General features: G+C 42.7%; 1 protein-coding gene across 1 annotated transcript in view; it reads right to left on the bottom strand.

Moving 5' to 3' along the window:
• Window positions 1-11,599, bottom strand: part of LOC121878701 (cyclic AMP response element-binding protein A-like) — a gene marked incomplete at its 5' end in the record, with an annotated part of 51,467 nt that extends 39,868 nt beyond the window's left edge. The window contains 2 exon segments of the mRNA XM_042385053.1: window positions 6,407-6,668; window positions 11,558-11,599. Of these exon segments, the coding sequence (XP_042240987.1) occupies window positions 6,407-6,668; window positions 11,558-11,599 (304 nt within the window).
• Window positions 11,600-13,017: the final 1,418 nt, after the last annotated feature.

The raw sequence follows: 13,017 nt of genomic DNA, 5'->3' as shown, positions 1-13,017 counted from the left end.
TCTAAGTATTAATATTTCTTGTAACACCTACTATATTTACAGTACCTGCTTTTATTGTACCACCAAATCCGTTTTATCGGAAATTATCATGTAAATAGATAAGTAATTACCATTGCAATAAACATAATTGCCAACTAGACATAATCCTGACAGCTCTGTCCTCTTGTTCAACCTTATTACTGTACAGCCCAGGTTGTACTGCTCCCCCATTATACTTATGTTTTCAATTCCACTGTAATTTATGTATATACTTATAATATAAATACAAAAATAAAATAAAATAATAAATAAAATAAATAAATATTGAAGTGATAACCGTGGTAACATTAAGAGATGTTCTTATTACCACCATGCTATTTTACTATTCCAGATGATACTAAATGTTACATAATACTTCCTTGAGATAAATGTATCGCATATATCAGGTGCCTAAAAGAGAGCTCAGGTTCTCAACTGGCTCAGCCATGTTAATATTGTTATTATTATCCACTCTGTATCTGTGTTTTTCCGGCCAAATAAACTGTTTCAATTCACTACACCGGATAGAGTGTATCAGTACATTAATAAGCTCTCCATGATACCTCGCTGTGTTGAACTGTACACAAATAAGACGCAATGACAAGCCTATTGATAAATAAGTCAAGAGTATCATTTTTAGATTAAGTTACGTTTAGTTAGATGTGTGTGTGTGTGTGTGTGTGTGTGTGTGTGTGTGGTTTGGTTAGGTTAGGTTGGGTTAGGTCACACCACAACTGATAAACAACCATACAGTAAACCATGCACTGGGTCAGTACGTCATAAAACACGAGTCAATATACACTAATAACACTTAACAATAACATGAGGGGGAGAATCAACCACTAAGACACACACCTGGGGATGTAAAAATGTGATAATTGCAGGTGTGTGGGACAGGTGACACGCCCGGAGGTTCTTGAGGTGATTGGCGGAACAAAAGGAATTTAACTCCTGGCTCGCGAGTCTTACCCTGTATTGCCACCTCACGAAAAATAAAAAAAGAAGTGTGGACAGGACAGCAATTTGGTGACCCCCGTGGGCAATGTACAGCAGTCTGGCTCATTGTCACTGTAATACTGAGCCACAAACACCGTGCCGAGTGGTGACAAGACAAGGACTCTCCCCTCCAGTCTGCCCCACAACAATGGTCCCTGCGCCACTAACAACTGTTATTACCGCGTGATTAAGGATTCGCTATAAACAATCGCATTTAAACACAACCTCAAGAATACGAAGAAAAAAAAAGCTGTGGTTGTAATGCTGATCAAAAAATTTACTCGGCGTTACAATCAATATAATCTGGTTTAACACAGGTTCATGAGTAATACAAATATGGTACAAGGATCGGCTCTAAAATATACTTTGATTTCAAATGACTGTAATTTAGAGGAGGACCCGGCCGAGGGTGAAGGTGACAGCTGTAGACGGGGCGGGGCCGGGCGAGGTGCTGCACTTGGCGGGTCCTCAGCACTAGTATCAAATGGATGATTGACTGCGAATGAAGGAGTGTATGGGCGAGAAAAAAATCTCCTCTAGGATGAGTTTTTTTCCGCGCCATCATCCGTATTCACTCACGTTTGTCACTCACTGTTATGTTGTTAGAAACCCAGGTGCCTCTAACGACACCCCTAACGCGATGTTGTGGACAGAACAGGGATAAGAGGAGAAGTTTTTAAAGAGTTGGTCAATTAATAATGTGTTTTAGCTAAGAAGACTGATAGCCCCCTGGCGGCGAGAGGACAAACTGCCACACACAACACGTTCCTCATGTTCCTCAGTACTGTACAGCCTTCTGGTCCTAAAGTGTGTGTTAAACGGGAGCTGACGGTATATAACAAATATTAATAATAATGCAAAAAAAAAAACCCGGCAAAACTGACGTTCATATTTAGAGATATTTTAATCACAAAGTAAAATTTCATTTGTAACTGACTTGTGTATGAATTTCAGAAGCCTTGTTTACCTGACAATCCTAATATGATGTTCTTCAACTTTAACAACGGTGTGCGTGTGTGTGTGTTGTTCTCTTCACTGTGTACACTATCCAACATGATTTCTCTCACCAGTAAGAACGTTTATTAATAGAACTTAACCTTGAGCAAGTCACTCCGGAAACTGATCATCGTCAACACAAGAATATATATATATATATATATATATATATATATATATATATATATATATATATATATATATATAATCCTTTCTGGAAAGGATCAACTTTTGAAATGGACAACAAGGGCGGATTTCAGGGGGTCCTGGGGGTCCACCGCCCCCCTTTTCATCAGAAATTCCAATACTTCTTTAATGCAGTTTTGTACTCAGGTATTTTTGTATAGTTATAAGTAATTAATATTAACTTCAGAATATCTCCTAATATTAAGTGCACATGGCCTCAAAATGCCCAGCTGGATGGGCTCGCTTTGCTGGCCAAGTTCCCTCACCCAAAACTTCTTGGACCCCCCTTTTGATATTCCTGGGTCAGCCCCTGAAGAAGTACATGTTCCTTGTGTGCTGCTGCTTTCATGTTGAAATTAATTTGTCAGTGAACGAGCGAGTCAATCAGCAATAAGGCAAGTTTACAGCTGCTGGAACAACTAATGTTACCTAAATATTGTGAGAGAGAGAGAGAGAGAGAGAGAGAGAGAGAGAGAGAGAGTTCCCACATAACAGCTGCAGCAGGCCAGGCAGGGAAGAAGGACAAGGTACTAACGCCCTGGGGTCGACCACAACCCTTGAGGTACTGCTCCTAAACCCAGCCACCACCACCACGGGGCTACTGTCTCAAGGGTACACGCCACGCTACCACAACTACTGTCCTCTCCACACACACACACACACACCGTAATATTTTTGCTGGTGTAAATCTCGACGTAAAATGTGTATGAGGCGAAGAATCTCAAAAGGTGAATTAATTACTTAAGAGCGGAAACACCAGGTGCTTGATAATGAAGACAACATCATGTCTCTTTGCGTCACTCTCAACAGCTTCTATTCACCATCTGTTCACTATCACCAACTTATGTTCCTCTAAATTTAATACTGACAACAAATAGGGAGATGTGTAAAAAGAAACTCAGCACCGTATCAAAATATTGTAGACTATGGAATTGTGATAAAATAATACTATTTTTGTGTGGTTAACGGCCAAGAAAGAGATCAACTTTGTCTGACGATAGAGGGAATTAATGTAAGCTATACCCCCCCAGGTACTTGTAACTCGAAGCTTGGTTCACCGACTCTGGAAAAATGGATAGTGGATAGTTTTTGCACCAGACAGCAAGTGAAGCCACGATCAATAAGTGCTACAAAAATTTGCATATCTGATCTAAACCCTTTTATGACAGTGCATGAGGTATACTTAAGTAAGAAATTTATCCTGGATTTTCACAGCGAGTCGCACACCAGCAGGGTTGAGAGTATGTCAGTGCAAAGACAGTCATTTACAAAGTGACCGACTCGTGTTGATAGATTGTACGCTCTCTGCATATTGTCGTGAAAGGTCTCATATGTTGACTTTCTCCAGTATCAGTACACTCTTAAATGAAAATGTATATGTGCCTGAATTATGTAATGATGTACAGTAGCTAAAACAACTATCTGTGCATACTTTGTGGGAAACAATACGAGACCATGGACGATAAATTTTGGTATATGAGGGCTGTCACTAATCACACGTAAAATTTAGGAGCATATCGACCCCCACCTGCATAGATAGCTGTTTTAGCTACTGTACATGAGGTACTAGGAATCTATAGTTAAGTTTGAAATCGTCCCTTACTTGTTTTGATTTAAAATATTTTGTTGGACTGATATATTTTGAATTCTATTGTATATATTTACCATGTATTTATACTTTTGTCAATAAACTACTAAACTATATACAGCAAGCAAGTGATACCATACCTAACCTAACCACAACATATATTGGGACAACACCATCATAACACCATAACAGGACAAATTTGACACCATAAAAGACCGACATTACCACCACATTAGGCCATATAAACTTCACTACAGCAAGAAGGAAGGATCATACCTACCAAAACAACAACCAGGTCTTAACTCCTACCACAGACCTCCAAGTTGACCTCAGCTGACCTGTCACAGTGAGATCAGTATCCTTCATGTGACCTGACTCTTATAGCCCCAGTATCTTTGAAAGGACCTGACTTATGGCTCCAGTATCTTTGAAAGGACCTGACTTATGACTCCAATATTCTTCAAAGGACCTGACTCTTCAGGGTTCTTGTGTAGGGCAAAGATCTCACCCAAGCATCTCATCTCCAGAAGGGATCATTCAAAAGAAGTCTCATAGGTAGCCTTAGGGAGACAGTGGGAGCCTAGAGAAGTTAAGAGGAGCCTTTGGGAGATACTGGGAGCCTTTGGGAGATACTATGAGCCTTTGGGAGATACTAGGAGCCTTTGAGGGGCACCGTAAGAGTCAGAGAGTTACTGGAAGACTCGTGAGCCTCTTAGTACAGCCTTCTTGCCCCCAGCACAAGAACGAGTTCCTCACGTGGTAACACCCGCAAGCTTGGCGTGTGTACCTGTAGGGCGGCAGGGCTTGTGGGTGGTAGAATGTGTGGGTGGCAGGAAATGTGGGCGGCAAGGCTTGTGGGTGGTAGAATGTGTGGGTGGCTGGAAATGTGGGCGGCAGGGCTTGTAGGTGGTAGAATGTGTGGGTGTAAGGTAGGGTAGAATGAGGCTGGAAATGTGGGCGGCAAGGCTTGTAGGTAAATGTGAGGTGGTGATGGGGTGGCTGGCTTGTGGGTGGTGGCAGAGGTGGCTGTAAGCGGGGCGGCTAGGGCTGTAGGTGGTAGAATGCGTGGGTGGCTGGAAATGTGGGCGGCAGGGCTTAAGGGTGGCAGGAAATATAGTGGGTAAGACTTGTGAGAGGAAATAGCCAGGGGTGGTGTAAGGTGATGGGCATTTAATTATCGAGCTCAGTATGGAGTCCTGAGGTCAGTATGAGGTCAACAGGAGGTCGTGAGGTCAGTATGAGGTCAACAGGAGGCCAGAGCAGGGAGTCAGTATGGAGGTCGGAGGAGCAGCAAGAGGTCAACAGGAGGTCGAGGTCAACAGGAGGTCAGGAGGTCAACAGGAGGTCGTGAGGTTAGCGTGAGGTCAGTAAGGAGGCTCAACAGGAGATCGTGAGGTTAGCGTGAGGTCAACAGGAGGTCGTGAGGTTAGCGTGAGGTCAGTATGAGGTCATGAGGTCAACAGGAGGTCGTGAGGTCAGTATGAGGTAAACAGGAGGTCGTGAGGTTAGCGTGAGGTCAGTATGAGGTCATGAGGTCAACAGGAGGTCGTGAGGTCATGAGGTTAACAGAAGATCGTGAGGTCACCATGAGACATTACCGTGACGCGTGGCCTCAAGTCAACACTGAGGTAATGACCACAATAACATCAAGAACTGAGAGGGTGGAGGGCGGGATGGGGTGGGGCGGCGGCGTGTTCACCTCACCACTAATTGGCCATGGAGGAAAGTATGCACAGGTACATCTCATCTCCATCTCCACAGGGCAGAATGAGTTCGCTTAAAATTGCAACCTGTGATTATTGTCCAACAATTAGTACTCAACAACCGCGCCAGAAATTGAGATATTCAACGTTTAGGAAAAAAAAATTACAATATTGAAAAACGAAAGAATAAAACCTAACCTAACCAACTGTAAAATATAAGAGAGAATGTTTCTAGTAAAAGATATTATATAAATAACTCTAAAATAAGACTGAAAGATAATTATAATAAAATACTTCAACAGCATAATGTATGGGAAAAAATATATACCGGGGATGATATGAAGCTTCGACCCCCGCAAGCATACCAAAGAAAAATATTCCCCCCCCCCTCCCCACCGCCCCTGGACAAGCAAATAAATTCCCCTAATAAACGCATATCTTCCTAATCACCCAAAAATCACCCCATTATTCCACTAACAATCAATAACATCCAATGAAACTAATTTCGGTCCTGAACAAACACAAACTCATTCAAGTCTTAACTCTTGACAGTTTTTCTGGAGAATGAATGAGGGTGGGGGGTGAGGGGGCGGTCACGGGATGGGTGGGGACCTCAAACCTCGTCTCAGGCAAAGAGTCAGGTCAGGTGGGTCTCAGGTGAGTTGGGTGGGTCAGGTGATTTGGGTGGGTCAAGTGATCTGGGTGGGTAGGGTGGGTTAGGCGAGTCGGGTGATTCGGGTGGGTTCAAACACCAGACTCAATAGACCTTCCAACATCAACAAAAGGTGTGACGTATTTAGCTTATCGTGACACTTTATATTATCGATGTGAGAGAGAGAGAGAGAGAGAGAGAGAGAGAGAGAGAGAGAGAGAGAGAGAGAGAGAGAGAGAGAGAGAGAGAGAGAGAGCCAACACCTACCTGAGAGAGGAGAGCCAGGTTCCCCCCGGTCAGCAGTCAGACTGTAGGAGTGCTCGACCTTGACTGTGGGTGTTTCCTGTTGATGGGCCGCTAGGATGGTGCTGAGTGACCCCAGGGACCCCAGGGAGCTCAGCTGGGAGATGACCCCTAGGGAGGCCTCCGTCATGAGCCTGTCGTTGAGTACCACCCCAGCAGCACCGCCCAGTCCGCCGTTTTCCAGCATTCCAGACCAGTCCAGCTCACTCGCTGCCTTCAATGCCTCCTGCAAGAGAGATAAAACATTTATTATTTATATATTCACAAATTTGGTTTGTTTATTAGGAGAGGACTGTCAAGTATCCGCCAGGGTTGGGAGTAACCTGCGGGTAATCGATTAATACAGCAAGTAATATAATTCTTATGAGTACGATAGAAGGTCAAAATCTAAACATGTTTCCAATCATCTCTACTCCTGCTGTACCCTATGTGTTCCCCTTCACCTTGTCACGGGGAATACAATAGAAACATGTATAACTAATGCTCCAATATCCTCAGTAAATGTTTGTACTGACTAAATCTTTACCCAATAAATTCCAATCCTATCAAACTCGTAAACCGGTAATTAAACACATTGCTGGGTCATAAAATGTTCCTTCACCTCCGTATACTATAAAGGTCACTATCAAACTACTGTACTTGAAAAATTATAACTTATTGCGTCCTTCGAGTTGTCTTATTCACTCCAGGACGCAACTTATAATTTATTGCGTCCTTCGAGTTATCTTATTCGCCCCATGACGCAACTTATAATTTATTGCGTCCTTCGAGTTATCTTATTCGCCCCATGACGCACAGACAGGAATATCATCGTGTGTTTTTCAGAGGAGAAGGTTTGGCTGCCTGGCTATAATGAGAGGCAATCATCATCATTACACACTTGTTCAGAAGTAGTTACACGGTCTTTCAACTCCCAATGAAAATATCTATAGTTTAACCCTTTGCGAATCAGGGGGGTTTAAACCATCGTCCTCAAAAGGTTAAACCCATCGTCGTTAAAAGGTTTAAGCACCACGTTAACTCCCTACACCATGACATGTTAAAAGGGCACAAACCATTCTGACGATATACGGTACTCGAAAAAAAGTGACGTTATCCAAATTTAATGGATGACTGAATGATCTTTGTGTTCATCTTATATTTGTGTCCTTGAAAGATTATTATTATTATTATTATTATTATTATTATTATTATTATTGCAAAGGGACCAATGCCTCACCCAGTACTACTCCAATGATATAATAATCTTCATCATATTCTTAACTTTAGTATAACATTACTAAACTAGGGATGAGTCACCCAATCACCCCAATACACTGTAGATAACTATACTACTACTTCAACTAATCGAGACAACTTATTGGAGAAAATCACCAAAGTCATTAACCGATTGACACACCGAGAGAATTTTTCAGAGGGGCACAAAGGGTAAAAAAAAAATAATAATAATAATAAACTAAAATTGAATAAAAGGAAAAATGGAACAAATAAAAAGCGAAAATTAATTAAAAGAAAAAAGAAAATGAAACCGAAATAAAAAAAAACGAAAAATAGTTCACCAGCGCCGTGACAACTTTATCAACAAGAACTTAAAAGCTCGAGCCAAGAGTGGAAGTTATTTCAACTCTCTTTTCCTTTCACTTTCTCAGCTTCCTTCTCTCTCTCTCTCTCTCTCTCTCTCTCACACCAGGCACGAGTGGACAGACATAGATAATGGGAAGAGAAGGGTAATGGGGGGTAATGGAAGGGGTAATAGAGGGGGGGAATAGAGGGGGGAATAGAGGGGGTACGGGGGGAATAGAGGGGGTAATGGGGGTTATATAATAGAAAACAGAGGGCAGGGAACTGAGTATGAGTAAGGTGAGGGGAGTGAGGGTAGGGAAGGGAACTATGTGAGGAGAAAAGGGTGGGAGGGAACTGAGGGAAGATGGTAAATACGAAAGGAACAAAGGAGGGATTGAGAAGAGAGAGAGAGAGAGAGAGAGAGAGAGAGAGAGAGAATGATTATATACATACGTTGAACCAAAGCATTATCAGCTATCAGAGGAAATCCTCCAGTTACCAACCCCCCCCCCACGCTTAGCTTCCTGTCTCAGCTGAAGGACGACAACGCTCGAACTCACTAACGAAACCCGACACTCCGAACCTGAACCTTGAACCCTGAACCCCGAGATCTGAAGTTTCAAATTATTATAGCCTCATTTTTTATGCTTATTTATAGTCACAACAATTGATTCGGGGTTCGTTGTGTCAGAGTTTGAGATTCGAGGCGCCAGGGTTCAGTATATACCGCATCTTCAAATAAATGTCAAAACATAATATACTTACGGGTCATATAATCACTAAACACTACAATGATAAACTTAACAAAATAATAGAATAAAATACAAGTTATAAAAATAAATAAACACCACTGCTCACAGCCAATCAGAGGAGAGTTCACATACCGTGTAGCAGAACATGCGTCAATAATGTAAACACAGCAAGCAAAACAAAAATAGACCAATCATAAAAACAGGTTTGGGTAGATGATTATACCTCCTTCCCTCCTCCTCCTCCCCCCCAGGTTAAGGAGAATTTGCATATCACGTAGACAAACACATGCAAACAACATAAACACAAGGAGCAAGTAAACACAAAATCGCGACAAACAAGTGAAGTAAATTTGCGAGGTGTCGTCCTTAACACATGCAGCCAATAGCAAGAGAGGTTACATACCATGAAGACATACATATGGAAAAACACGAACACAGGAAGCAAACAGATACCAAAACGATAACAAAACACATATAACTTGTAACAGGTAACGGAGCCGCTTTCCCTAGGGTATATTTACCGTTAACAGGAAGACGATTTACATGTCATTCACTCACACACACACACACACACACACAACCAAACCAACACACGCAAAAAGTAGATAAAGTAACCAAAAACAGACCAAACGAGCAGCCAATAGGAAGAGAGGTTTACGATGCTACTAAGGCCGTAGACACAAGCACAACAAACAGGTAAGTCCAGGTAAATCTAGGTAAGTTAAGGTAGGAGGTGATGGTGTTTCCCTGAGGCTTTTAGTTAACCAGGTGTGTGTGTGTGTTTGTGTGCGTGTGCGTGTGCGTGTGTGTGTGCGTGTGACAAGAACAGCAGTCTTTGTTCACACCTGGTGTAGAGAGAGAGAGAGAGAGAGAGAGAGAGAGAGAGAGAGAGAGAGAGAGAGAGAGAGAGAGAGAGAGAGAGAGAGAGAGAGAGAGAGAGAGAGAGACTTGAAAAAAAAGAGAGAAAATGAGAGAAAATATATATACCACTCAAGTTTATATTTGGGTCACGAGTGGTGGTGTAACACATGGTCAGTGTCAGCAACAGGTGAGTGTGTGAGGTGAAGTCTGCGTCATTACCGGGGCGGGACCCCACCTAACATACTATAACATAACATAACCTCACTTACTATACACTATTCTTTCATTACCTGTCATAATACCACAATTTCCTCCCTTAATACATTATACTGTATGTCTATGTATTTAACTGTATTTCTGTAATGCTCTTCCTTATATTTTGTATTTCTGAAGTTTTAATCATTATTCTGTATTATATTATTTTTCATTTACAATCACCAATTACTTTTCTAAATCCCTGTTACGTATCCAGTCTTTAATAAATATCTAAATCACCAAAGTGTGTTTCTAAGTTTCTAATCGTCATACATTTCTAAATTTATTCCGTAAATTTAATTATCATCATCAAGTTTGTATTCGGGTTTTTTCATCCTAGAGTTAATTAATTAATTCATTTATTTCATCTATTCATTTATTTATAACTCATTTCATTTCGCATTGTTTCTATATTGACTAAAATATGTTATTTTAGATTCTTATCTGACTCAACTAAAGACATTCAATTTTACAACACTCATTTGACCCTTGACGCAAAAAACAACGCGTAGTACTTTTGTTTTTTTATTTGAAGTAACACATTAAGTTAAGACACTTATTTGAGTAGGTGTTTTTCCCGCGCTCTTTTTCAACTATGTAAACAAACCCGCATGAAGAATACCTGATGTGAGTTAAAAGCGATCCAATGCCACTGCTGTCTGTCTAAATCGACCTGGGAAAAGTATTCATTCCCTGATTTCATTTACAACTATTTCACCTCTTATACTATTTTCATTCTATTAACCCGGTACTTAGAAACCTTCCATATCAGGATAGGTTAAAGAAACTAAACTTGCATTCCCTGGAAAGACGAAGAGTGCGGGGAGATATGATAGAAGTATTTAAGTGGGTGAAAGGAATCAATAAAGGCGATATAGACAAAGTTCTTATAATATCCGAGCAGGATAGGACTCGGAGCAACGGATTTAAGTTGGATAAGTTTAGGTTTAGGAGGGAGATAGGAAGAAACTGGTTCACAAATAGGGTGGTGGACGAGTGGAACAAGCTTAGCAACTTTGTAGTAAGTGCGGGAACGCTGGGAAGTTTCAAAGGAGGCTAGATAGATTCATGGACGATAGAGAGTGGTAGTAACTCTCGACAGGAGCTGCCATGCACAGGCCAACCGGCCCATTGCAGACTCCTTATTTTCTTATGTTCTTATGTTAACAGGACAGATTTCAGAGTACAGTGACAGATTTCAGAGTACAGGGACACGTAGAAGTACAGAGATTTCAGAGTACAGATACAGAGTTTTCAGAGTACAAATACAAGTAAACTTCAAAGTATACACATTACATACGACTACTCAAAGGAAGTTTACATTATGACGTCACAGAATCTTGTAAACAAAAGATTGAGAAATGACGTATTATGGAATTTCAATAAGGGTGACATAAGGATCATGCGAGATCTGTGTGTGTGTGTGTGTGTGTGTGTGTGTGTGTGTCTGTGTGTGTGTGTGTGTGTGTCCAAGTGGTGAAGAGAAAAGCTGTATCTCCCCCCACCTTGTCAGAACATTTCTAATTGGTGTTTCGGTACTAAATTGATTATATTATATCTGTGTCCTATCAGTCGTCATATAACCTGCCTGGTGTTATGTATGAACCATTATATATCCCTACCGTTATACACATGCTAGATGACTACTGAGAGAGAGCCAATAAACTAAAGGACTTTACGGAACCTTGTTAGTCCACGGGATCATTCCTGCCGCCTTCACCGCCTCCTGCAGGAAAAGAAATCTTGAGGTAATATGGAGAATTCTGGGATACTATGGTGGTGGTGGTGGTGATGGTAGTGGTGGTAGTAGCGGTGATGGTGGTGGTAGTGGTGGTGAGGATGGTGGTGACGGTGGTGGTGATGATGGTGGTGAGGGTGGTGATGATGACGATGACATGAAAGACATTACTCAAAAAATATATAGAAGATGTTAATTTTCACACACACACACACACACACACACACAACAACGTAAATACATATTAATAGACAAGTTCTATGGAGCAAGAATGTGAAGGAACACTATTTAGGATATACGCCAAGACATCCTGTATGGACACCTTTAGGACACGTGGAGCATGTAGGACACTCTGGAGGACGTTGGCCTTGTATAAGACACCCTATAAGACACTGCCCTTGTAGAGTTACCCTATAGGACTCCCTGGAGGACACTTCTTTGCAGGACATCTTGAAGAACACTACCATAAGAAGGCTCGTAGGACACCCATAAGAGTCCTTTCACGTTGCAGGACGTCAAATAGCACCAGCAACGGACCTCCACACACACGGTACCTCAGGCAAGACACTCCCTTAAAGGACATTGGCTGCATGGCACCTGTGAAATGGGGTGGTCTGGTTTTTCAGAAATGAGAAACAGTATGACAGGTGGACAATATTTGACTACCTATGTCCGCATTGGTAAATATCTCAAGGACACACACACACACACACAAAAACACACACACACACAACACACATAGGAAGTACATTTATCAGAGTGAGTATCAGAACATGATTCAGTGAGTAGGTGGGAGATACTGTAGGGATTTGTTTTTGACAGATGGTGAGTACAGGTAGGATGGTAGTACAGTAGGAGCAGTGCAGGCAGAATGGTAGCAACAGGGGTAGGGGATGGTAGTGCGGCGGCAGGAAGGCAGCAGCGCAGCAGGGGGGTGACTTGGCAGCGTTAAGGCAGAATGGCAGCAACAAGGCAGGACGGAAGCAGCAGGCAGTGACGCGGCAGCACCGCGCAGGACGGCAGCAATAAGGGCAGGACGGCAGCGTCGCGCAGTGACGGCAGCAACAGGCAGGATGGCACATGCGCAGTGACGGCGAAGACAGGCAGTGACGGCAGCACGAGCAGGATGGCAGCAACAGGCAGGATGGCAGCGCCGGCGAGGATGGCGGCGCGTCGCGCAGTGACTGCAGCGACGAGGGCAGGACGGAAGCTTGCGCAGGATGGCAGCGCAGGATGGCAGCAACAGGCAGTGACGGCAGCCGCGGGGCAGGACGCAGCGACCGGTGCAGGACGGCAGCGGGCAGCAGGCAGGACGGCAGCAACAGGCAGGACGCGGCAGTGCCGAGTGCAGACGGCAGCAGCGGGCGCAGGACGGCAGCAAGCGGCAGGATGGCAGCAGCCGCGCA

The sequence above is a fragment of the Homarus americanus genome, unplaced genomic scaffold (genome assembly GCF_018991925.1).
Source record: "Homarus americanus isolate GMGI-L3 unplaced genomic scaffold, GMGI_Hamer_2.0 scaffold48745, whole genome shotgun sequence".
NCBI classification, from domain to species: domain Eukaryota; kingdom Metazoa; phylum Arthropoda; class Malacostraca; order Decapoda; family Nephropidae; genus Homarus; species Homarus americanus.
The sequence above is the reverse complement of the archived record's forward strand: the minus strand, read 5'-3'. Positions and strand labels throughout refer to the sequence as shown.